The 26,250-nt window shown below is 39.1% G+C and overlaps 1 protein-coding gene across 3 annotated transcripts; it reads right to left on the bottom strand.

Annotated features, from left to right (window-relative positions):
* Window positions 1–2,292: 2,292 nt before the first annotated feature.
* On the bottom strand, window positions 2,293–24,378 carry GPRC6A (G protein-coupled receptor class C group 6 member A). Of its 3 annotated transcripts, none has more exons than XM_058566840.1 (6): window positions 24,185–24,378; window positions 21,353–21,656; window positions 17,675–18,511; window positions 11,212–11,424; window positions 6,305–6,428; window positions 2,293–3,407 (listed from the first exon to the last, which is right to left on the bottom strand). In XM_058566840.1, exons 1-6 carry the CDS (start codon window positions 24,376–24,378, stop codon window positions 2,293–2,295), a joined length of 2,787 nt encoding a protein of 928 aa, XP_058422823.1. The 3 variants fall into 3 exon arrangements, with proteins under 3 accessions (XP_058422823.1, XP_058422825.1, XP_058422824.1); XM_058566842.1 differs by having other exon boundaries at window positions 18,200–18,511; XM_058566841.1 differs by lacking the exon at window positions 11,212–11,424.
* Between the last annotated feature and the right edge of the window lie 1,872 nt (window positions 24,379–26,250).

The raw sequence follows: 26,250 nt of genomic DNA, 5'->3' as shown, positions 1-26,250 counted from the left end.
AGATATAGCTAGTGGAAATGAGCAGAAGATTTTGCAAGACCTTCTTTATACTTAGTATAAAACATTGAGAGACCAGAATCAAATTGGGAGGCTATTGCAACAATCTATGAAAAAGGTGATGAAGGCCTAGTTAAAGGAAGTAATGACAGGGATAGAAATCATGGCAAAGTTTTGAGAAAATGCAGGAGTTAGAAAATAAAATACAGATGATGAATAAAGGCATAGAAGGGTGAAGCAGATAGTGGAGTCAAGGATGAATGGATGAATCCCAGGGTTCCGACTAGTCCAAAGGTGGTACCACATGCTGAAAAATGGAAAACAAGAGGAGGAGTTAGGAGAAGAAAACAATGGGTTAAATTTTAGGCATATTGGCTTTGAAGTGTTAGAGGTGGGTTGGTTAGAGAGAGATCTGGACCAGAGGTGTGGTTTTGAAAGTTGTCTGGGTCAAAGTTAAGACACAAAGATGGATAATATTATGTTGAGTGAGTGTGTTGAGAAAAAGGAGATTTAGATTGAGGGAGGATCTCTGGGGAATACCCACATTTAAGAGCCAAGTGGAGGAAGACATACCAGCAACAGAGACCAAAACTGAATGGCCAGGGATGTCAGAGTAGAACCAGATGACCCTTTGCATCAAATTGAAGAGTTCTGAATAAACGAAAGCTTTAAAAAATAATGGAAGGAACGAAGAAGGAGAATTTCAAGGAGGAGGAATTATAGCACAAATGCCATTAAGATTCAAGGGAGATGAACAAATAAAAATGACCATTGAATTAGACAGATAAAAAGTCACAGGTAACTTTTCTGTAAACTATTTCGGCAGAGTGGTGCAACTAAAAGCCAGATTTCATGGGCTCAGAACTAACGGGTCATAAGTCAAAGACACTATTCCTTCAAACATCCATCTGTGAAAAGGAGGGAGAAAGAGAGTGGTAGCTAAAGTTAAGATCAGAGACAATGTTATTTTGTATGTTTGTCTGTTTTATAAAGATGAGAGTGACGTGAATGTGGCACCCAAATCCTTATCACCAGCCCTGACCTATCCCCTAAGCTCAGTCTTATATCCATCTGAATACTTTATACATCTTGAAATTACTCCAGGTACCTCAAATTCAGTATTCCATCTTCTACTCTAAACCTGTCTTCCTCCCATATCCATGTCACCTCTCAATAAACCAAACCAGAAGGCTATACCTCATCCTTCACCAAGTACTTCATATAAATGACCACCTTGTGTATAGTTTAAATACATATAGTTATCCTCCTTACTATCCCCTGGTATAGATCCTAATTCTTTCTCAACGAGACTCCATCCTCCACCCTGTATCAAGGTGATCTTCCTAAAATGGGACTTTGAATCTGTCACATTTCTGCCAGACATTTTCTTGGCCACCCTCTGCCCACAGGATAAAGACCTAAGTTCCTTAAAAAAGAACTCTAGTCTGTGGCTTTCATTCATGACCTAACCTCAACATAACAAAAGAGGACTTCTCTCTAGTAATCCCCAAACAACTGTACTTCCCTGAATATATCTTCTCGACACACTTTCTGCTGCTGCTCCTGCTTGCCCCCTTTATCTGGAAGAGCTTTCTGTACTTTCTTTGCTTATCTAACTCTTAGTCATCTTTCAGGACTTCCCCTAAACATCATACCCTTTATTTAGCCTTTTCTGAAACCCCAGAGTGGCTAAGGACCACTTCACTATACTGTTATAGTGCCCTTCACACACTACAATCATAGCATTCCCCACACTGAATGGAAGATATCCATATGTGACTGTCTCCCCCTGGATTTTGAGCTCCTTGAGGTCAGAAATGATGCCTTGATCCTTCTTGTACCTTTGTATTTAGCATATCACCTGGCACACGGTAACTGCTCGAATGCTTGTTCAACGGAACTAAGCAGTGGAGGTGGGAAGGTAAAGATGCTCAAGACAGAAGGCGACCCCATACAAAGAGGTTTGAGAAGAGGTGGTAGAGGATAGACTAAGGATGATATATTATGGGCTAATTTTGAATAGAAGAGAGACCTTTAACTATGTGCCTAAGACGAAGGAGGTAACGAGGGAGACAGATGGAGGTGGGAAGGAATGAAGGGAATTTCAGGCTGAGGGCTCTATTTTCTTTGCTAAATGGGTAGTTGGACAGAGAGAGTGTTCAACTAAAACTTGGTGAAGGTAAGGGCAGTGAAGAAACACATAGGATATATTTTCTTGGAAAGTAAATGTACATTTTAAACGCAAAAACCCTAGAAACATTTTATTCCGGGACGTGCCATCTCTTAAGGACTCATTCAAATACTTGAAATTCTCTTTCGAGGCAAAGTTTTAGATGCTCTTGTAGCATTTTCTCTGCAGATGTGTGCAAATGCTCGTGCCTGAAGATCTTTGCTTGTCTGCCAGACTGCAGACTTATGACCAGAGCTGGGATTGGTCATTGGGATATTGCTGTTAGAGGAGTCCAGTGAAACATGACTCATAGCAAGGCTGCCTGCACTGTGGGAAGAGTAACTGTAAATCATCTTGAGAAAGGCAGATTTTGTGTTTGTCTCTTGCTTACAAAGAATGACATAGCACTTGGGGAAGAATGTGCAACACAGGATCCCATAGTTAGATATTAAAATAACGATAACCTCCACAGCTGGCAAATGTTTGCCAAATGTGGTAGCATAGACAGGGATGAACGTGATCCAAGCTATGAAGTAAATGAGCATGCCAAATGTTATGAATTTGGCTTCATTGTAATTCTCAGGTAATTTCCTGCCTTTGAAGGCAAATATGAAGCAAATGAAGGCCAGAATGGCGATATAGGCCAGCATGGTGCCAAATGCTAGGATGGATCCCTCTTCACATTCCAGGATAATGACTCTGGGAAAGGACACATTCTCTTCCACAGTAGGTGCTGCTAAGATGAGCCAGAGTGTGCAAATGACAACCTGGATACCTGTGCAAGCGAAGATGATGGGGATTGGTTTATAGAGGCACTTCAAAAAGTTCTGCAACTTGGGATCGAAGCTGAAGGCTAGCAGGATTTTCAGAGACTTCATCAAAATGCAGGAGATGCAGAGAGTAAAGCTCACACCAAACAGCGTCTGCCTGGTTTTACATGTGAAATCTTGTGGTTCTCCAATGAAAAAGCCTGTGTTAGCAAAGTTGAGGAAATGGCAGAGGAGGATCACACAGCAGACTGTCAGTCCCCCGGACGATTTCACAACGGGTGTGTTCAGGTTTCTTGTAAATATTATGCCGATGGCCAGAACAAGCATGATTCCCAGAAGGGAGAGGGCCAGCAGTAGGATAGCCAAGGAGTCATTCCAGTTGAGATACTCCACTTCCTTTTCAAAGCACATCGTGCTCCCTACAGGGGCCCAGTGAGTTTCGTTGTTGCATAAAAGGCAGCGATCCATGTCTAAAAGACAGAGGAGATTCAGTTACACTGCAAACATTTAAAACAGGTAATTGTCCACAAGGCTACAAATGAGACTCCTTCCCATAATAGTCTCAACTAGAAAATGGATATAGATAATTGACACATTGGTTACTTATTAAAATAAAGCATGCACAGAACTCACAGAAGGTGAGAGAGAAAGGGTAAAGGTGAGGGAAGAAGAGGGGAAGAGAGAAAAAGAGAAAGAATAAAAGCCAGCTGGGCTGTGAGTCTTTAGGAAATTAATATACACAAGATAGACGCTAGCCTCTTAATAACTTGCTGGTGGCACTTCAGCGACTCTGTTAAGAATAAGGGCTTTGGAATCAGACATATTTCAAGTTCCTTTCTCTATCACTTATGATTCTGTAATCCTTTTTTTTTTTTTGTGAGGAAGATCAGCCCGAACTAACATCCGATGCCAATCCACCTGTTTTTTTTTTTGCTGAGGAAGATTGGCCCTGAGCTAACATCCATGCCCATCTTCCTCTACTTTATATGGGACGCCACCACAGCGTGGCATGACAAGTGGTGCATTGGTGTGCACCCGGGATCTGAACCCACGAACCCACGAACCCATGAACTCAGGGCCGCTGAAGTGGAACACGCTCACTTAACTGCTTGCGCCACCGGGCTGGCCCCTGATTCTTGTAATCTTGAACAAGCTAATTGAACTTTCTGAGCCTATTTCTGAACCTCTTTATTTTTATTTTTTTATTTTTTATTTTTTTGGTAAGGAAGATCAGCCCTGAGCTAACATCCGTGCTAATCCTCCTCTTTTTGCTGAGGAAGACTGGCTCTGAGCTAAGATCTATTGCCAATCCTCCTCCTTTTTTTCTTCCCCAAAGTAGATAGTTGTATGTCATAGTTGCACATCCTTCTAGTTGCTGTATGTGGGACGCGGCTTCAGCATGGCCGGAGAAGCGGTGCGTTGGTGCGCGCCTGGGATCCGAACCCGGGCCGCCAGTAGCGGAGCGCACACACTCAACCGCTAAGCCACCGGGCCGGCCCCTTTCTGAACCTCTTTAAAAAAAAAAAAAAAAAAAAGACTGCCTTATTTGGGTGCTGCATTCAGTGAGATCATAAATATAAAATACTTAGCATGGAGCATTGCACATGGTAGACACTCAATATGGTGGGAGCTGCTATTATAAATAAAGCTGCAGTTCTTTTAAAAGTGGCGACAATGTGGCTATGTCACCCTAAAAGCTTTCTATAAGTGAGATAATCACAAGATGGTAATCAATGGCAGTTGATGAAGAATTAAAGTTTATTTTTTCCCCAGGAGGCTAGTAAAAGTGAGCCTCTCACAGAGGCAGTAATAAGCTTGAAAATGATTTATGCTGACGCTGACTGCAGGGTGGCATGAATAGTTGATATCAGAGTGGAGTCTCTGGGAGTGTGATTGCATTTGCTCCCCATTCCCACCCCCTAAAGATAGCATCCCACCTACTTCCAAAAAGCATCTCTCTGGGCATCCATCTGATTACACTCCACAGAGCCCACTCAACTTTATACAGCGACTGTGTTTGCTTCTTCATTATCCTCAAAGTCAGGTTGCGTTTCTGTTTATAAACTTCACTAGCTTTCCAGCATCCTCCTCTTTCCAAACCCTATTTCCCTACAAATACCCATTCTTCTCTGTCCTCCCCTTACCCACTGCTGCTAGTGTCTGCCATTTCATTAGTTCAAAGAACAGTTATTGGCATTGTCCATGTGCTGGAGCCATAGAGAATAGATTATGTCCTTTCTGATTACCCTAAATCCTTGCTTTTCCTCCAAAATTGTCCTCACTTTTCTATACTTGTTCTTGGAAGCAACTTGCTCCGGTTATGAAAAGCCAACTCAGATTGTACCTTAAAGGACTCTTGGACACCTTTATGGGAAATAAATGCTCCATACTCTCTTGGTGTTTTTATTTATCCACTTGGTAGACAGTTGCTAGATACCATATTGCCTGGAAACCCCCTCCCCTCCATGACCTAATTATTTACACAGCACAGCCCATCTCAGGTTGGGATAAATGGCACTTTTGTGAGACAATGACGAACACGAATATTGGAATGTTTACAGTGGGATACTTCTCCCCTTGGAGCCAATAAGAAAAAGGAATAAGCATTTGGGAACTATTCCGGCTCTGGGATTCTCAGCTTTTATAGAAGATGAATAGAAATGCTGCAATAAACAGGGGAATATGATGCTTTTAAAGTAGGCTTAACTCCAGGAAAAGTGCTGATGGCCCCTTTTAGGGCTTCGAAGGCTGCTGACCTCACTCTTATTCTTTAATTTGTGTATTTTGCTCTGACCTCATCAAATTGTTATAGACAGGTTTGACAAACAATCAGTTAGCAGCATCTTATCTCTGTCAACAGTTCATCCCCACATCTCACAGAAAATTATTTTTTTTTAGGCTCCATTGTTGCCTCTTGGTAGGAATAATGAGATCTCCCAGGTGTGCACACCTCTAGGTTTCTATCATGCTCAGATTAGTTAATGTAGCATTTATTTATTTAGAGTTATTGTGCCCCAATTACAAGTCACACATGTCTGTGTGGGGGACACGTGAACACAAATTGACGGAGAACTCTCATTGTTTTAAGAGGTGCTGGAGAGGAAGTCCAGTTGGGGGCATGACTTTGTCCCTGGGAAGTGAAGTTCCTTTTACATCTCTGTTATGTATTAGCTGTGCATCTGCTTATATAATAGAGAAAATTTCAAAATACAATGAAATCTCACTGGAATTTAATCTAGCAAGAGCATGAGATGCTTTTTTTCCCCCCAAATGAAAAAATAAGCCAAAAATATTCATGTAAAAAAAAATCAGCCTAAAAGGAATGGTTCAGGTGTGTCACTGTACATGTCGTAGTGACTGTAATTACCTGTCTGGTTACTGTAGTGATTTTCAGGACAGTTCACACATTCATAGCAGCAGATATGTTGACTTCTTGTAGTTTTCTTCATTTGCCCAGGCCTGCATTCCTTGGAGCATTTAGATTGAACTTGCTGTAAAATGAAAAGAAATCCCAAATAGATATTTAAAAGATTTATCTTAACTAGCATTGTATTTTGGTCTTTTTTTTTTCATAGTATAATAGAATTATTTTGTCATCTGGAGGAATGTGAACAAGTTTAAGAGGCAAAAAATATTTCAGACAGTGAAACTGCTTTGGGAAGAACACAGTTTTTGTCACATTAATAACTTCTGTAAGCAAATAAGGGAAATTAGCTCTTTCAAAAAGCCCCTAGCAGAGGGAAAAATGTGTAGTGGTGGAATTAAAGAAGGGAATGATGGTTTAAAAATTTCCAATCCTGTGCTGTATAAAGAGTTCAACTATATAAGAAAATAGTTTATTGTTGGACTTTTATATTCTTTAGAAGAAGGTTATTAATCATGCTGTCCAAGGACCATGTCCAATCTAATCTTAAAAAATGAAACAGTGAAAAATTCTGAATTCAAAACTATTAAAGTATCAGTTGAAAAGACAAAATCATCCTGAGAATTTAGGTCATAATTCTGCATTTTCCACTGTAGATCACACATAGCATTCTAATTTCATGGAACCCTCTGCTTCCAATCTAGCTAATAATTTTTGCACTTCAGCTGTGTTATTTTTTCCATTCACAGTCCCTTTCTCATGGCACGTCTTGCGAGATAATCTGTTATCGTCTTACTTTTACCCTTGGGAAGCCAAAGCAGAATGGGTAAGTGAGACTTTCTCTCGATTCCCTTAACAGCTATTCCTGAGCCTGGAATACAGTCTAAGTACTAAGCTAACCAGTGTTTTTTCTGGGAGATTAAAATGGTCTGGCTGAGAGAGAAGAGCAGCCAAGATTCAGTAGCCCTGTGTCCACAGGCACTGGCTTTCTTCTTCTCAACATAATTATTGCTGACCTAGGTTTTCAGCAGGTAGCATATCTGCCTTGTGGATTCCCCAGGGCAAACTTTTAATTGGAAGTATCCACACTCCTGGAGGGTGCTCAGAGGACACAAAAGGATTTAACTATGAGATAAAGCTGGACATCATTAGGGGGATAAAAGTGAAACCTTTCTTTCCAGCAACACGGTCCCTCCTCTCCCCCACATAAGAGATAGCAAAGACATTCTAAAGTCTAGTATTGATAACTTTGGGATAGCAATAGATTTAGGATTACCTGATGTTTTGGACTATGATTTTTGATGACTTACCAGGAATGCTGATACTCCAACGAGCCTGCATATTGACAAGCAGATCTTGAAATCTGACCTAATTGATCTCAGATACTGTTGGTTTCTACAAACTTCTTGAAGTATTTATGGTTGTTTCCACCAGAAAGGAAAGGTTGTCTCTCTTTTCATGGTGGTCAGCCCCTTCCATTTAGTCACCAAAAGCCCTACTCAGTTATTTGTCTTCCTATCACCTCCCGCTCATTGACTGTCTCCCCTACAAAGTCTGAAGACAACTCTTGGTAACAATAAAAGCAGTGCTTCTTGCAGAAATTATAATAGGGAATCCTCTCTGAATTCAATAAGAAAATGAGTCACAGCATGATTTAAGAGATCCAGTATGAGTTACAGTGTTTAGCAGAGTGCTGGGTTCACAGTGTGGTTGTGAGGATGGTGGTGATGATAACACCAATGATGAAAGTTTGAGAACACAGAAGGATGGCTACATTTCTCTTTCAAGGAAAAAGTTTCTGGCTTTACTGAAACTTATCACAGGGAAAATGAGAATAAAAAGAGTGGCTTAAAGCATTACTATATTCATTCCTTCATTCAACAGATATTTTTTGAGTGCCTGTTATATGTCAGGCACTGTTGTAATTGTTGGAGCCACAGCAGGGAACAAAACACAAAAATCCACACTCTCATAAACCTTCAGTTCTAGTTACCATGGTTGACAATAAACAAGATAAAGATAAGCAAAATGCACAGAATGCTAGATAGTGATAAATGTTAAGGAGAAAGGTAAAGACAGGAGGGTATATAAGAAGTATTAGGTTGACATTGCAATTTTAAATAGGGTGATGGAGGAACGCCTCCCTGAGATGTGACGTTTTAAGAAAGACAGAATGGGAGTGAGAAAGCGAACCACGTGGACATCAGAGAAGATTATTACAGGCAAAAGAAACAGCAGATGAAAGGCCTTGAGCTAGGATAAGGAAAGCCTGTATGGAAGAGTGAGAAGGCCTATGGGGTTGTAGGAAGTGGCATGGGTAAGCGGAAGGTGGTAGGAGATGAGGACTGGTGGCAGGTCCTGGAAGGTTTTCAAAGACATTGCCTTTTACGCTGAGAGAAACAGGATATATCTATTTCTAGGATATATATAAGGAGAGCTCTGAGCAGAGTATTATATTTTACAGGATTACTCTGGCTGCTGTGTTAAGAACAGACTGAAGAGGGGGCTGGCCCTGTGGCGTAGCGGTTAAGTGCTGGCACTCCACTGCTGGCAGCCCAGGTTCGGATCCCAGCCACGCACCAATGCACCGCTTGTCAGGCCATGCTGTGGCGGCGTCACATATAAAGTGGAGGCAGATGGGCACAGATGTTAGCTCAGGGCCAGTCTTCCTCAGCAAAAAGAGGAGGATTGGCATGGATGTTAGTTCAGGACTGCTCTTCTCATAAAAAAAAAAAAAAGAACAGACTGAAGTGGATAAGAGTGTAGGCAGAGAGCACTTAGAAACCTACTGTCTTAATCTGGGTGAGAGGTGATTGTCACTTGGAGTGGGGTGGCAGCAATGGAGTAGAGGACAAAAAGTGGTCAGAATCTGGACCCATTTTGAAAGTAAAACTTAGATGGGATATGAAGTGTGACAGAAAGAGAAGTGATAAACATCCCACCAGGTTTTTCCGTGAGCAACTAGGACAAGGGTATTGCCATTTATTGAGATGAGGGTAGATTTGGGAACTAATCAGTTTTGGAATAATCAGTTAAGCTGACTATTAGACACCCAGGTAGAGATGTCAGTTAGGCAGTTGTATATTGATTTCGGTTGAAATTCAGAAGATAAAAATCTGGGAGTCATTTGCCTTCTATATAATGACATTTTTTAAAGCCACGAGCCTGGATGAGATCACTAAGGAAAAGTGCAGACAAAAAAGAGGAGCAGTTCTGAGCTCTGGGCACACCAATATTTATAGGCAGTGGGAATGATGAGGAACCAGCAAAAGAGACTGAGAAGCAGTGGCGAGAGACGGAGGAAGAAAGTCAAGGGAGTGTGGTGTTGTGGAAACAAAGAAAGAAAGCATTTCATGGAGGGAAGAATAATTGGCCCGTGAGTGAAGTAAGATGTTGTTCTGATTTATCAACATTGCTGAACTAGACAGAAAGGATTTTTATGGATTGGAAAGAGTTCAAAAGAATTATGGGAGGAGAGAAATTGGGGCCAGTGAATATATTCAACTTTTTCAAGGAGTTTTGCTGTAAAGAGAAATAGAGGGATGGGCAGTATATGGAGGGAGAAGTAGGGGATCAATAAAGTTTCTTTCTTTCTCTCTTTCTCTCTCTCTCTCTCTCTTTCCCTCCCTCTCTCCCCCCTCCCTCTCTCTCTTTCTTTTTCTCTCCTTCCTTCCTTCCTTCCTTCTTTCCTTCTTTCCTTCTTTCCTTCTTTCCTTCTTTCCTTCTTTCCTTCTTTCCTTCTTTCCTTCTTTCCTTCTTTCCTTCTTTCTTTCTTTCTTTCTTTCTTTCTTTCTTTCTTTCTTTCTTTCTTTCTTTCTTTCTTTCTTTCTTTCTTTCTTTCTTTCTTTCTTTCTCTCTCTCTCTCTCTCTCTCTCTCTCTCTCTCTCTCTCTCTCTTTCTTTCTTTCTTTCTTTCTTTCAAGATTGGCCCTGAGCTAACATCTGTTGCCAATATTCCTTTTTTTTTGCTTAAGGAAGCTTGGCCTTGAGCTAACATCCATGCCAATCTTCCTCTATTTTGTATGTGGGTCGCTGCCACAGCATGGCTTGATGAGTGGTGTAGGTTCGTGTCCAGGATCCAAACCTGTGAAGCCGGGCCACCAAAACGGACTGTGCCGAACTTAACCACTACACCATCGGATCTGCCCCTCTTACTTTTTTTTTTTTTAAGAAAGGGGGAATAACAGCATATTTGTATCATCATTTAAGTAATGCAGAAGAGAAAATACTTGAGGATGCAGGAGAAAGTGGAGAATTGCCAGAGCAATATCCTTGAGTAAGTGAACACAGTTGGGATCTGGAGATCAAGAGGAGGAGCTGGCTTGGTCTAGGAGCACAGACAGTCCATCCACAGTGCCAGATGGAAGGCCGGGATGTGGGCACAGACGTGCTGGCGGGGGAACACTGACTGTTTCAGTTTTGTTAGTGAAACAGGAAGCAGGATCAACTGAAAGGGAAGATGGGGAAGATGTGCTTGAGTCAGAGGAGAGAAGATAAAGTATAAAATAGCCATCTAGGAAGGTGGGCAAGTGAATGAACTAAAGTGATAGTCTGATTGTCCAGCAGCATTAAGGGCCCACTGGAGGTTAGAGATCGTGAATTTAAAATGAGAACAGTCAGCAAGGTTTTTCGTTTTTTTTTTTTGCCAAGTTCAGCTACATGGGGGCTACACTGATTAGACAGAGAGTTGAATTTAACCAGGATTATGCTTTGGTTGAATGAATAGGATGAAGGGAGAGAGAGGGGAAGGGAATTGAGGGTGTACAAGAGATTGATAAACAAGTTGATCATGGAATTTAAGGAGAGAAGTTGGGGACAGTGAACAGGCCATAGAATCACTGGAGGTCCTGGTGGGGTCAAGGACATTTGCAGTTGAGGTACCAATTGATTTGAATGCTACAGCAAAATTACCTTGAGATTCCTGAACTCGTTTTTTGTTTCTTGGTCTGCGACGATGAAGACATCACTCTTCAGGTCATATTGTGCCAGCTTGGTGATAGTCATGTGGCCACTGATCTCCTTCCAGAGCACCACATCATATCCAGTATTCATATCCCCATGGTCATCAAAATGAAATGAATTCCCTCCATCAGTGAATGTCACATTTTTCAGGACATCAAGTAACTACAAAAAATAAAAATAGAAACAAACACTAATAGACATATTGTAAGTGTATCTATTAGTACAGTTATAACACTGCCTTATAAGAATAACACTTAAGCATTAGAAAAAGGATGTTCTGGATCAGTGAGTATGGTAACTAGTTGAGAAGGTTCTTAACTACCTGGCAACAATTTGAGAATTCTAGCCTCATTTCTGCCAAAGTCCTGCTATGTCAATTTGAGAAATCAAGTAAATGTTTATAGAGGATAGTTTCTCTAGCCTACAAAATTGAAATCTGAGCATCTTGATTTTTGCGTCCTCTGGGTCAGATGTCTGGGCTCTAATTCTGGTTCCATACCTCATTAGTGATGTGATCTTGACAGTTACAATTTCTTTCTAGGCCTCAGTTTCCTTGTCTGTAAAATGAGGTAAATGAAACCAACCCTATAGGGTTATTGTAAGGGTTAAATGTAATTATGCATGTAAAGAGCTTAGCTCCGTATCTGGCACAGATGAAGGATTAATAAAGGTTAGATTAATATCTGTTAATACCTGTTATTAGCTAATAGGGATATTGTGCAAATAAATAAAAAATGCTTTGAGTCTATCAACTAATAATGTCACTTGACATTCATATGTTACTTGCTAATACTCAAATCTGTGATATCCTTTTACTCTGTAACAACTCAGTGAAGCAAGATGAGCAAGGATCATCTTCCTCTTTTCTTAGATGAGGAGCCCCAGGCAAGGGGTGAAGGAACTTATTTGAGGACAAGCACCTTGACTTTCATTATGAGACCTTTCCATTGCACCTAACAATATATTAATTCAAAATCTCCTCACTAGTTTTTCTTTCTGACTCAAAAGCAATCATCAATGTGCCATCTGGAACGATGGTAACCAGGAAAATTCATATTTTTCTTCTAGAGTCACAATCAGCCAGGGTCTTTGGCCAAGTCTGAGTAGGTAATCCAAGCCAATAGTTGTCAGGCCCACCATCCCCAAAATGAAGGCTGACGGGACAGAGCTACCAACCTGGGAGACAGTCCAGTAACAGCAGCACCCTGCTCTTGGGCGTGTACTGAAGAGCGTCCCCCCCAGAGAAGTTAGTTGATGGTCGTAAGTAAGGTAGCTTCTAGAGCCTGCCATCTAAGTCCATACTTTGTTACTCAGTTGGTGGGAGGTGTGGATCTTATTATCTCCAATGGTTTTCAAGTCTGTTTCAGTGATTGAGTGCATAGTAAAATGACTTGTAAATTCTATTTCTAATTTAATTCATAAAATGATTTTTTTTTGACTCGAAAGAAAAGAAATGCAATGAAAAATTACTTGTTACACAATTGTACAGTGAGAATTTGTATGCAGTACAGCTAGGACAGGAAACGTTTAACTGACAATGAGGCAGCCACATGCAGCTTGTGCTGCAGAGGAAGAACACTGGAACAGGAGGGAGGAAAACAGATTGCCGTTCTGGCTCCACTGTTAACTTGCTATATAATCATGGCTAAGTAAATATCCTTTCTGAAGACATCAGGCCCCTTCATTATCTAAATGTATGGGGCCATATGGCTTCTATTGAGTGCAAAATCTATGGAATGAGTCACAAATTGTTCTATTTGGATAGAATTATTCTTATTCTATTCCTTCTGAGTTAATATTTTATGAATGTTTCTTTCTTTCAATTTTTGTCAATAGAATATAAGAAAATCAAGTTATATTTTAAGGTAAATATATTAGCTATAATAGTCATGTTAATGACCAAATGTCACTTTAGCAAAATGTCTAAGTGTGTGTATTGATTTTATTATACATCCCTACAGACTTCATAGTTCTTTTAATGAATGTAAATTAATTAGTATTACATTAAAGACGCAGGATATCAAATCTAACATGGTGGGATTAACCAACAAAATCTTATTCTAGCAATTGCCTGGAAGATAAAAATGGAGGGAACAAAAATAAAAGAATAAGTAAGAACCTTCTTATCAATGTTCTATCTATCAATGTTCTCACCTCTATCTGTGTATTGATTTTTCTTCTGTTCCTTCCAATATACACACGTAAGAGGGAGCATATCCTCTTCCACTCTTGCATTTGAGCTACAATTTCTACCTGTTTTTTCTCTGCATTTAATTACGTTTTACAGGGTAAAGTTCTGACATATAGATGTTCTGTAAATAATGATAACTTTATATGACGTAAATAAACTAGCACAATTCTATGCTTGTTCTTACAGGAAAGAGGGTGGAGGCAAATAAAACAGTGCATTCATTACTTGTTAAATATGATAGAACATTTGCTTTGGATAAAGGTAAATTTTGAACATTAATGCTCCAGTTGTTAAGCTACTAAATGCTTTCCCATCAATTATTTATTTGTTTTTCATTGAGACTCTGAAATTCACTATAATTGACACTGCAAAATGTAGAGAGTAGGATTTGCATTTCCATTATTATATAATACACCTCTGTCTGGTAATGACCTGTATTTGAGAGCACAAGGCAAGGAGGTCATGTCAATTAAGGTGATGTAATTGATGCTTCTACTTCCATAGCTGCTCTGATGCCCCCTCTATCTCTATAAGTAAGCTGTGCCTGTGAAAAGAATATCTGTGTGAGTAAACTAGAGAAAAGCAGAGGAAGCAGCTTCCATCTCTGTCTGGTGCCCAACCTATGTCTTTTTCTTTTGTGAAGTTTTTTGTGGTGTAGTAGAAAGCCCACTGGACTAAAGCTCGGACAGTTTGCTAACTATGTGGGTGACCGCGGGCCAGATCCTTATCGCTGAGGTCCCCTCTATGCCTAAATTGCTGCAAGTCTCAGTAACCAGTAATACTGCCTCTTGCCACTTGTTTAGGATGGAGTGTAAAGAAAATGAGTCCTGTAGACCTACCATAATATTATAAAGATTAGAGATCATATATGTTAGTGCCTAGTACAGTAGGCCTTACAAATTTTTACTTATTATTTTCCCTATCACTACAAAATCACTCTCTTCTTGGAACATGTCTCTTCTGACTTCTGGACTAATATTCAACCTTCATTGCTACACTAGGATGTCTCATAAGTTCTTCAAATTCAACATCTCCAAAATGGAATGCTTAATATTTCCTCTCCCTACCAGACCTCCACCTTTCTCTGTGTTTCCATCTCAACAAATGGCACCAGTTGTCCAAATTTTTGAATTATTTGCAACATCTTTGCTTCTCTCTATCATCTTTTACATCAAATCTCTCTCCTAATAGCCCCCTTTCTTCCTCTTAAATATCCATGTATATGTTTCTCCATCCTCACTGTCACAGCTGTAGTACAAGGCATCCTTATCTTACGCCTGGATTGCCAAATTGATCTTTCTGCCTCTAGTCCTTTGTCCCTCTAATCAATGCACACTGCGGTGGGAATGCTATTTCTACAATGGAAAGCAGATCACATTACTCTCCTGTGTAAAAGTGTCTTTAATTGGCTCCCTTTTGCTCTACAAAGTCTAAACCTTTAAACATAGTTTGCAGACTTCCTGTTTCAAGGATAATCCCTGTACCAGCAGTATCAGCATCACCCGAGAGCTTGTTAGAAGTACAGACTTTCAGGTCCCCCCGGAACTATTAGTGTCTGCATAAGATTCCCAGGAAATTCAACTGCACATCAAAGTTTGAGATGCTCTGATTGACAAGGCCCTAACAATGGATTCTTTACTAATCCCTCCAGTCTCATTTGCTTACAGTTTCCACACAAGACTCTAGTTCTATGGCATGATTTTCTGCTCCCTGAAGATGCCATACTCTCTCCCTTTTGAGACTTTGGTGGAATATTTCTGTCCTGGCTAACTCCTACCCATCCATCATATTCACCAGAGATGTCATGATCTTTGGAGAATGTTCTCTGAATCGCTAATACTGGATTAGTTGCCTCAATTATGTGCTTCTCTGCCATCTTGTGTTTATATGAAACATTGTAACGCATCATCCTGCATTGTAATCAGCTCCTTAATTGTTTGACTGTATACCCTACTAGAAAGATGACTCCTTTAGGGAGAGAACTGTCTTGTTCTGTATAATATTTTTAGCACTCAGTGCAATGCCTGGAACATTGGGACATCCAATAAATATTTGCTAAATAAATGTATGAATAGAAGTTTGACTATTAGACATTCTCTCATCCCACACACATTACTTACTACCTTGTATATCCTCAGAAGTAAAGGAAGACAAAGAAGAAAACCAAAAGCACTAGTCACAACAAGGAGGTGGTATCCTTGCACACATCTGAGAAACATTGAAAATCTGTTAAAGTAGAACAAATATGACTGTGCTGCCCCTGAATACCACTCACAGATATAAACAAATATAGAGACAAAGTAAGGACTATCCTCAAATATTGGGAAAAACTAGCCCCTTTAAAGTTATTTGAATCGAAAATCATTTAGAAACTATCATTTAAACAATAGTGAATTTTGCCAGGGGACAAAATAATCTTTAGAAATGCATCTTTGATTAGTGACCCTAAGGGTTGCTGATCTTTTAAATTTAATGTTTAAGGAGATTTCTTCATGAAAACAGTTGTTTGCCTTATTTGTCCTACTGAATCTAGCACAGATGTGGCTCACTCACATGGAGATCAAAGGAGCAAGTCACTCCCCTATTCCTCCTTTCCAAACTGTTTCTGTTTGTTTCTAGATAAACAGGCTCCCAAGGGCATAAAGAACGACCCCACGCTCCTAGTGTTTAAATAAAACATTTTAGAAGACTCTGCTTAGATTACTTTCTCAAGTCTTTTCCTCAGAATGTTTGAGACTTCTTCCTGACTTAAAATACTTTCCCAGATCTTTAGCAGATAAATAGCTCTTGCTGCTTGTATTTCTCTTTCCTTTTGAGGCTCTTTATATCCCCTCCTCTTTGTCCTGTCTGTCTCTATGATTGTCTATTTTCTCTCCATTACTCTTTCTCAGTCTCTCATTCCTAAAAATTCCATGTCATAGTTTCATTATAGTGATCCACTTAATTTGTAGTTTTACCAATCCTTCATGAAAAGTTTACACTGCAAAGAGTATGCTTTCAAATAGGCATCTTAAAATTATTAAGCCTGTAAATATTTTTTTAAAAAGAGAGTTTTAATTAAAAAAAGATCCTAATCTCTAGTCTTATCTCTTCATTAGGTTTTTGGCAATGCATTTACAAGCTGAAAACTAGTTTTAAAATGAGCAATTTAAAACACTCTATGACCATCATATGATCCACCCAAATATAAGCTGGTCACCTCAGACCTTGGAGCTTGTGTTGGTGGGTGTTTAAAGTAAAAATGACAAAAGCAGAAATAGCCTGTCCTGGATACTTATTTATATGATCAGGAGAATTGAGTCTTATTCCCTTTCACCTTCTTTTTCCTTACAAATTTAAAATAAATGTATTTTTGAAACATGCTTCTGCCTCAAGACATTCAAATTTGTCTTTGAATACACATTATTGAGGAATTTGTTTCTAATCAGTAAAATTTATCACCCTATGAAGCAGCAATTTGCTTTTAAATGCCTTGTTCATGGGCGTTTAAAAAACATAACGGAGATTTTTCACTGAATAGGGCCACATTAAACTTTAATTTGAGGTTTTCAAATTAATCAAAGAGAAGAAAGGGAAAGTCTTCTTTTACACACAATTAGTGGTTCATGTAAATGTGAGATATCATAGGAATTACTCTGATTGACCTAACAATATTCATTGGAAGAAAAATGGAGTCCTAGGGAGACGGCCCTAAGTAAGAGTCATAACTGGAGGCTTTGGGACTATCACCCACCAGAGACACCATGAGAAGCAAAGGGCACGGAATTAGAAGGCTGAGACTGGAGTCACATTTCTGGTACTTCCTAGCTTTAGTTTCCTGGTCCAAAATATGTAGTAATAATAAAAAGGATCATTAAACATGCCTGGTCTTGTGTTTGTTAAGAGCATTAAAAGAGGTAATTCATATGAAGCATTGAAAAACTGCAAGATCAGATAAATCCATAAACTCAAGGAAAATAACACTATCACCGGTATCTTCTTGGACAATAAAAGAACATAACTTTGTGGGTCAAAATAGGAGGTGAAGGTAAAATAACAACTCCATCATCCTCAAGAACAAAGAGCTAATGGTAGAAATGGAGGTTATTCAAACACTGAAGGTGTCTACTTCTACAAGGAATACGATTAAGAGCAGTTAGTATAACTACTTGCAAATGGAAGCAGGGAGGGATATGGAGGAAATGAGGGTAGGGGGATTTTCTTGGATATGTGAGCTAGTACCTCCCATGGCTGAAAGGCATTGGAGTTCTGACAGTCTCGAGCGTGGCACAGATCCCGAATGGCATAGCCAAGGGCAAACACTGCGAGCTGAATACTGTGAACAAATCCGGGCTCAGTGTAATCCCACAGGAAGTCATTCCTCAGAGAGAAGTTCCTTTCTATATCCTCGTTAGCCTTGTAGGCCAAAGTCCCCTGCGAATGGTTGGAAATGCATTGACTCAAATCACTGTCTTTGACATATGCACAGGCAGACAAGAGCGTGGTATATTCATTTAAGGGCTTGTTATTATCACTGGGAAATACAGGCAGACTTTGAAGAAAGGCGTGGAAAGAGGACATATTCCCTCTTCTAAAGGTAAACCCCACAACTTGGCCAATCCTTTTAATGTTAGGAATGGTGGTAATCTTGGTGGCAGTTGACCAAATATCACTAGCAATCCAGGTCTTATTTATATTCCTTTGAATGGCTCTGTTGAAGAGATTGAACACATGGAATTGCCTCAGAAATACCACAATGACGTTAACCTGGGCTTCTGCTATGATTTTCTCAAGTGTCTGATTGATCCTGACTTCGATGGTATCATCTGAGAGGAAGGCCGGGAGAACTTCTTTGAAGGCTATGCACACGTTGTTTGCCGAGGTCTGAATTGCAAAAGTGTTGAGAGCCAGTCGTCCATAGTCATCGTCTGTGGTTATGATGCCAATCCAGTTCCATCCAGATTTCTGAATCAGGTGGACCATTGCTTTAGTTTGATAGAAGTCACTGGGCACAGTCCGTAAAAATGAAGGAAAGCGAATTTTGTCACTTAGAATTTCTGCAGTTGATTCATAACTCACCTGGAAATGGACAGAATCTTTTAGTTACGGTGTTGATGAACTCCAGGTGGCTGTTTGTGTAGATGCTCCTTTTTTGATTTCGGTGAGTTTCCGTAACCTTTTCCTAAATTTTCTGATTCTTTCCATTCTTCCCTTTCAATGAACTCCTACTTTACAAATAGCTTACATCATGGTATTCAGTACTGGTGACTGTTTACAGTCATTGCTTTCCAATCATTTCATATCATGTATAGCATAAGCCCTTCAAGGGTTCAGGCTCTGTCTTATATCCCCATTGACACTTCTATATCCATCTATATTTATCTTATATCTCAGGCCAGGACAAATTGTGAAATTATCTCAATACTTAGAGATAAATACAGCCAGTCAAATAAGCAAAATTCATTTTGGGACACCTACTATGTTCAAAATTTTACCTCACTTATAACTTTGGTGATTTTTATTCTAGGTAAAATAAATCATCCAGCCAAATAATCATCTGGTCCAGAGGTCAGCAAACTTTTTCTGTAAAGGACTAGATAAATATTTTAAGTTTTGTTGGTCACATATGGTCTCTGTTACATATTCTTTTTTTTTTTGTATTTTTTTTTGTTACAAACTTTTAAAAAATGTAAAAATCATCCTTAGCTTGATAACTCAAGAGGTTGAGAGTCACATTTGGTCCGCAGACTATAGTTTTTGTCCCCTGATCTGGTATAATAAGCATCAGCATTTTGGGAATCCTACCTAATGTGTGCAGAGTTTTGCCTGATTTACAGCTTTTGTGATTTTATTGTAGGGAGAATTATTATCATCCATAGTTGCAATTGCACTGTGTCACGTGCTTAGTGATTTTTTTTTTTTTTTTTTTTTTACTATTTACAGCAGCCACATGGTGCAGTAGAAAGACAATAGGCTTTGGAGTCAGACAAACCATTAGAATCCTGACTTCAGTAAATTTGGGAAAGTTAGTTAACATTTCTTTACCTATAAAGTGATAGGATTCTTGTGAAGCTTAAAGGAGAAAATTTAAATGGATATTAGCACATGGTGGACAGTCACTAAAACTTTAGTTCCCTTCCCAGTACCTGACATTGCAATACTCACCTACATTGTGAGAGCTGGGCTTCTGTAAAATCAGTGTTACCCATGGAGAGTCTCCTTTCCTTTGTGCTGTCTATCATGGAAATTACATTTTTAAACTAGCATTGTTAAAAATAGTCTACTTTTCTTACTTATCACCTAACTTGCATTATACACATTCTAGAAATTTTGAGCCAAAGCCTTATCTCTGAGATGTGTGGGGGAATAATTCTTTTGTTTTGTCATTTTGGACTTAAATTTTTCATTACCAAGGTCACTAGGCTATAATATAATGGAACTCTCAGAGTCTTTCATGGATATATGCATTTATTTACTCTAGCTAGCTCCAGAGAGTATATATTTTGTATATAAGTATATATTTTGAATTCTTATGTACATTTATTATATTACATATTTTTTCTATCTGTTCACTTCTATCACATGGTCATTTCTTTCGTTTTCCTTTTTTTTAATTGAGGTCATGCTGGTTTATAACATTATATAAATTGCAAGTGTACATCATTATATTTCACCTTCTGTGTAGCTTACATTGTGTTCACCACCAAAAGTCTAGTTGCCATCTGTCACCATTCAAATGCGCCTCTTTACCTCTTTCACCTTCTTGCCACCCCCTGTCCCTCTGGTAACTTCTATCAAATGGCCATTTATTGATAATCAACTATAAGGCTTTTTCCTTTATAACTTTTGGCTTCTAATCTTCCTTGAGCTTAGAAAGCAGTGACCTAGTGAGTTACAGAGTGATGTGATATAAAGGTAAGTAGGCTCAAAATGAAAGCCAAGGGGACTTGCTGGACTCTGAGTAATGTGTAAGCACTTAGTGCAGGGCTTTCTAGTGTCTGTTTTGGTCTTTCAGAGACCTTTTTGCTTATTTCCTGGTCATTGGCTGGCATTATGGGAGATATGTAGCTCCACAGTCTCTGCTCAAAGCATTCCCATCATACTCGGAAAAAATGCAAACCATACCACAGCTTACAAGGTGCCACCTGACCCAGCCCTTGCCTGTCTCTACAAATGTCTCTCTTACTCTTCTCCTTTCTGCTCAAACTGATCTGGCCATGTTGACCTTTTGTTATTCTTTGGACATTTCAATGTTGCACTTGCTGTTTTCCTGACCTAGACACTCTCCTCCCCTCCCCCTTCTTCCGCTGGCTGATCCTTCTCATTCAAGTTTCAGGCTAAATGTCACCTCCTCGAGAAGTCTTCCTTGACCTCCATACTCCCTTACCTCTCACTGTCTCTCTTTTGTTTTCTTCATAGCACCGGACTGAGATTATTTCAGAAACAAGGCAGTTGAGGTCCTCAGAGGTTTGTGTCTTATCCAAATCACTCTGAAAACTGTCAGAAACTAGACCTGACAGATTGAGGGGTGACTATACCCTTAGTGCTTTGTCCACTTTACTATCCATGATAGGGCACATCCTTTCTTTGACTGAGGAGAATGAAAGGTTAAAGTAAAGTAAAGGCAATTAGCTATCTAGTCTCCCAGGTTACCCTGATGCTTTCATAATAAAGAATATGATCAAAACCAATATATGGGGCCGGCCCCGCGGCTTAGCAGTTAAGTGCGAGCACTCCGCTACTGGCGGCCCGGGTTCGGATCCCGGGCGCGCACCGACGCACTGCTTCTCCGGCCATGCTGAGGCCGCATCCCACATACAGCAACTAGAAGGATGTGCAGCTATGACGTACAACTATCTACTGGGGCTTTGGCGGGGGGGGACCTTAAAAACCAATATATGGAGGTAGAACAAAACCTACCTGTGGCATGAGCTGTAAATTCAACATCCTGGAGACAGCCATGGTTATTTCTGAGTAGCCAGCACCTATGACAGCCTTAACCCTTGGCATGTAGCTGGAATAGTCACACTTTAACTCCACGATTTCTCTGGAGCAGTTGAACTTAGAAAGAAACCTCAGAGTAGCTGCCATTGCCACTGTGACATCTGTACAAGTGTCATAGATTTCGTAGCCCAGTTTGACTCCAGATAATAGTGTTGAATTATTGATCATCTCAATGCTGTGTATCATGGCAAGAGTATGAAGAAAGATTGATATGTCAAAGCTGTTGAGAAACAAGTATTTTTTGAAATTGGAACATAACCCGTCTCCAGACATGGTGATATCTCATTTTATCCACGTCTCTGTCTTATAATAGACAATTTCTGGATCAGTGAAGCTTACCTCTTGATGAATCTAAACTTTATTTATTTGAAAATAATTTCTGATGGAAATTTTAAAGGGTATATGTGAACCCACAGTTTCTCAATTGGAGTCTATGGAACAGGATTTAACCATTTCTTAATGAATTTTGGGATCATTTTGCTCACTCAGTTTAGCATTCTGCTGTATTAAGATGTGTCTGATTTTTGTTCCTTTTTGTAGGTAAATGTCAGTATTTTACTGCCGTCCAAGTACCGGCTTTTTAGACCCACAAGCTTATCTTTTACTTTTCTGATTCTAATCTATTGTGGCTGAAAATCAGATTAATAAGACTTTTAAAAATTACATATAAAACAGACTCTGGGTAAAAGCCCAATAGCCTTCTCCTAGATAAAATGCACTATTTTAGTTCCAAGGCATATATATTCCCTCTTCTAGAAAGCTTTTCCAACTGACTTCTTGATTTGTGATTATTCCAGAGCACTAGTTGTTTGATTACTGATTTACTATTAAGTTTATTTCATCCAACATGGTATACAAAAGGTTACAGACAGTGCCTAATACATAGTAAACGTTCAATAAATGTTTTTAAATGAATAAAGGAGGATATTATTATTGAGGGTTTTGATATTCTAAGATTTCCTTTTAACTCATTGTTATGACAAATTAAATAAAACTATTTGAACACTAGTATTTGTCGATTGTGGGCTATCTAAATGTGAAGTTTGACAAATCAGCATGAAGTTTCTAATTTAAAGAAAGAAACAAAGAAGAGGGGCCGGCCTGATGGCGTACGTGCTCTACTACAGAGGCCCGGAATTCATGGGTTTGGATCCTGGGTGCAGACCTACAGACCACTCATCAGGCTGCGCTGTGGCATCATCTCACATACAAAATGGAGGAAGATTGGCACAGATGTTAGCTCAGTCAGGGACAATCTTCCTCAAGCAAAAAGAGGAAGATTGGCAGTGGATGTTAGCTCAAGGCCAATCTTCCTTACCCCCCCCGCGCAAAAAAAAAAGAAAGAAAGAGAGAAAAGTTGAAGTAAAGAATTGTCTGCCAATTAAAATGTATATTTTCAGAGTCTCACACATGTTAGATCCACGACAGTCCGAACCTCCTTGGTGTACTTACCTCAGTATCCCAGTGCCTAGAATTGGGCTTAGGTAATGTCAGCATTTAATAAATACTTGTTTAATGTTGACTGAATACTATTTCTCTCAAGGAGTGACAATAAGGTGAAAGGATGTTTGATTCGGTGATTTTTTCCAGAATAAATTTGCTTATTAGATCAAATGATTCTTTACTGTTTTCCATCCTTAATTGTTGGCTTAGAATTGTGGGTCTAAATTTTCAGTCATTCTTTGGGTGTCCTGATAGTCAACAATTATGAGGACCGTATGTGCCCACCTTCTGGGGAGAATGCCAGGAAGGAATCTCGGTGTGATGTGAGATCCCGTTTCATCTGAAAGCATTCTTAAAGGGCTTGGTAAATACTTTTTGATAAAGAAAGAAAAAAAGGGAGGAGAAAAGAGGAGATTAAATTTACATACAAAAACTTCAAGATGGAAATCAGGATTTTAGAGTTAGAAGGAAGCATGAGGAGCACATTGCCATAGCAATGGAGGCTGATGCTGCCTGTGTCCTTAGAGGTTATCTAGGCCCTTATTTTACAGATGAGAATATTGGAAACTGGAACTCAGAGTTTAAGTGATTTACCTAAGTTTACAAAATTAATTTGTCCCCAAAATGAAATTAGAATTCATATATCCTGCTCTCGTTAAAGACAACCCATTTGTAACACACCCCACCTAACTTTACTTTTCCATATTACGCTGTGCCAAATGTTTTTTTCTATAGTTAAGCTTTTACAATGTAAAGTGTTCATGAAGGAAGAAGGAATAGTTTCAGTTTAGTTGTGGTCTTAATTTATCATGAAATAATTAGATTATTTCAAGAATGAAATGAAGACAATGTTGACAAAAATATTAGTGTAGAGAAAATTTTTTAATGTAGTCTATTTTAGACAAAGAATTAAATAATAGGTCCATGTTTATAACAATGTATGTTGTGGGTGACAGAAATATTAATGTGCTATGTATGCTGTGGTGGACAGGCTACAGTGTCTTATTGGTTTTCTCAAGTGACTTCAGGGATTTTTTTTTAGGCAAAATCCAAATAAACATATTAATGAAAAGCATTAATTTCCTCTGCACTTGGAGGTTGATTATACATATAGTGCTGATATATCTCTCTTGTAAGGAAGGATTTGCTTCCTTAAAGTAACTAAGATTAACTATATGCAATTCAAAATATATGAGTTTAAACTTTATTAAAACTATTTAGATGTTAATACAGGACATCATTTCCATGCTCTAGTCTCACAGTATAGGGTTGAAAACTAAACACGTTCTGTGAGGCTTTACTCACCCAACACACTTCTGGATTTCTGGTCGTCTGGGATAGTCTTCTGAGGATAGCATTTTTTCATGAATGGCAAACAAACCTCCAATCATGATATGTCCCGGAGAAGTGGCAGCCACAAAGTCATCAGGGGTCTGGCAAGGCTGGGAAGTAACAAGAAAAATCACAAAGCAGGTAATCAGTATAATCAATAATGCCATGTTTCTATCTCATCTGCTCATTTCATATGAGTTCTTAGGAATCACTAAGCTCAGAGAATGCCAACAACATGGTTCCTATTTCACCTGTAAACACCATGTAAGGTATAGGACAGTGTAAGGGCCAGAAACACTCAGTATTCAGATACTTGATGATAGTCAAAACAGTTCTTCACCAATAAGAACATATCAGACTCTCTAACACTCTAACATTGGAGATGTACGAGAGCAGTAACACTAACTGGTAGAATGAGAAACATAGGTCTCACTGTGACAGCACTCTGTCACTCCACTGATATGTCAAGACTTTGAGTCACATTGGCTTTTCTTTTGAAGCAGAATGTAGAATCTTACAAGGGAGCTGTTTGGGAAAGTTTTCCCACCTAAGAAATGGTTATTTCTGCATTTCCAAAGGTATCACATTCAAGGCGCAAAGACTTCCATGTAGTTTATAAACTGTTTAGAAAAGTAGCATCGTGCTTTTATTTTTCCAGAAAAGCTCTACTTAAAAAAATGAAATTCAATTAAGTTTAGGTATTTATCACCTTCAGTTTACATGTGTTAGAAATAAGTAGTTTTTGTGGTGATGGGCAAAACTAAAATTATGAGATGAAACTTGTTTGATATAGTGTTTTGCTTTGAACAAGAAAGGTCTTCATAGATAATTGACATCTCCAAAGTTGTTTGTGGATTTGATTTTTATAAATTTGGGACTAATTTCAAGCTATATGTTCTTAAAACCTTAGGAATCTGCACTAAAATGACTTTATGGATATCTTTTGGAATTTAACAGGAGATAGATAAACTTCAGTAACTTAGGCACCATTAAGAATAAGTTGAGGGGGCCGGCCCCATGGCTTAGCGGTTAAGTGCACGTGCTCCGCTACTGGCGGCCCGGGTTCGGATCCCAGGCACGCATGGACGCACCACTTCTCCGGCCATGCTGAGGCGGTGTGCCACATACAGCAACTAGAAGGATGTGCAACTATGACATGCAACTATCTACTGGGGCTTTGGGGAAAAAAAAACGAAGAGGATTGGCAATAGATGTTAGCTCAGAGCTGGTCTTCCTCAGCAAAAAGAAGAGGATTGGCATGGTTGTTAGCTCAGGGCTGATCTTCCTCACACACACACAAAAGAATAAGTTGAAAGTTTTTCACTTTATTTTTAAAATAAATCTTTTTCAGACATTGGATTAAGAAGGAATATCATGGGCAAGCAGTTCCAAATCCAATACATCCAGCTTGTTTGATGGGTAGCAGACACATTTAAAGGAATTTCAGAAAATAAAAAAAATACAATGGCCATTAGAGCATTTTTCATCATCCAAATTAGCCTTAGATTCCATTGACATGTGGGGTTATCCCAATTGAAATGTGGAGAAGTCACAGCTCTTTACACAGTGTCACATGTTTCCTTAAGTCTTACCATTTTAATCAGTGGCAGGATTTCCTCTTAAGACCCAAACCGGTTAACTTCAGTTGTCCAAAAATTTCAATAAACATACATGAGTTTGAAGACTCTTCAAATGTTTCACGATTGCATTTTGCCTATCTTAATCTTATTATCCATTTGTGAATGTGTGTGTGTGTGTGTGTGTGTGTGCAATTGGATAAATTTATGTTTTCATGACTTTAGTTATTTTGCTTAGATAACCTCTAAGGTCTGATGTAATTATAAGTTCAAAGATAATGTTGATAAAGATATACTAAAACATAAGAAATTCAGATAATTGCCCAGCAAAAGTATATAATAGGTATTAAGCAACTCAGAGTGATTCTGAAGCTATGACTCTCATGTGACCATATTGCTCAGACCTGACATTTACTTGAAAGATCAGTGACAAAGGGTGTACCAACGATTTCTCTTAAGGTG

This window comes from Diceros bicornis, chromosome 23, assembly GCF_020826845.1.
Source record: "Diceros bicornis minor isolate mBicDic1 chromosome 23, mDicBic1.mat.cur, whole genome shotgun sequence".
Taxonomy (NCBI): domain Eukaryota; kingdom Metazoa; phylum Chordata; class Mammalia; order Perissodactyla; family Rhinocerotidae; genus Diceros; species Diceros bicornis.
Note: the sequence above shows the minus strand (reverse complement) of the source record. Positions and strands in the feature narration are given on the sequence as shown.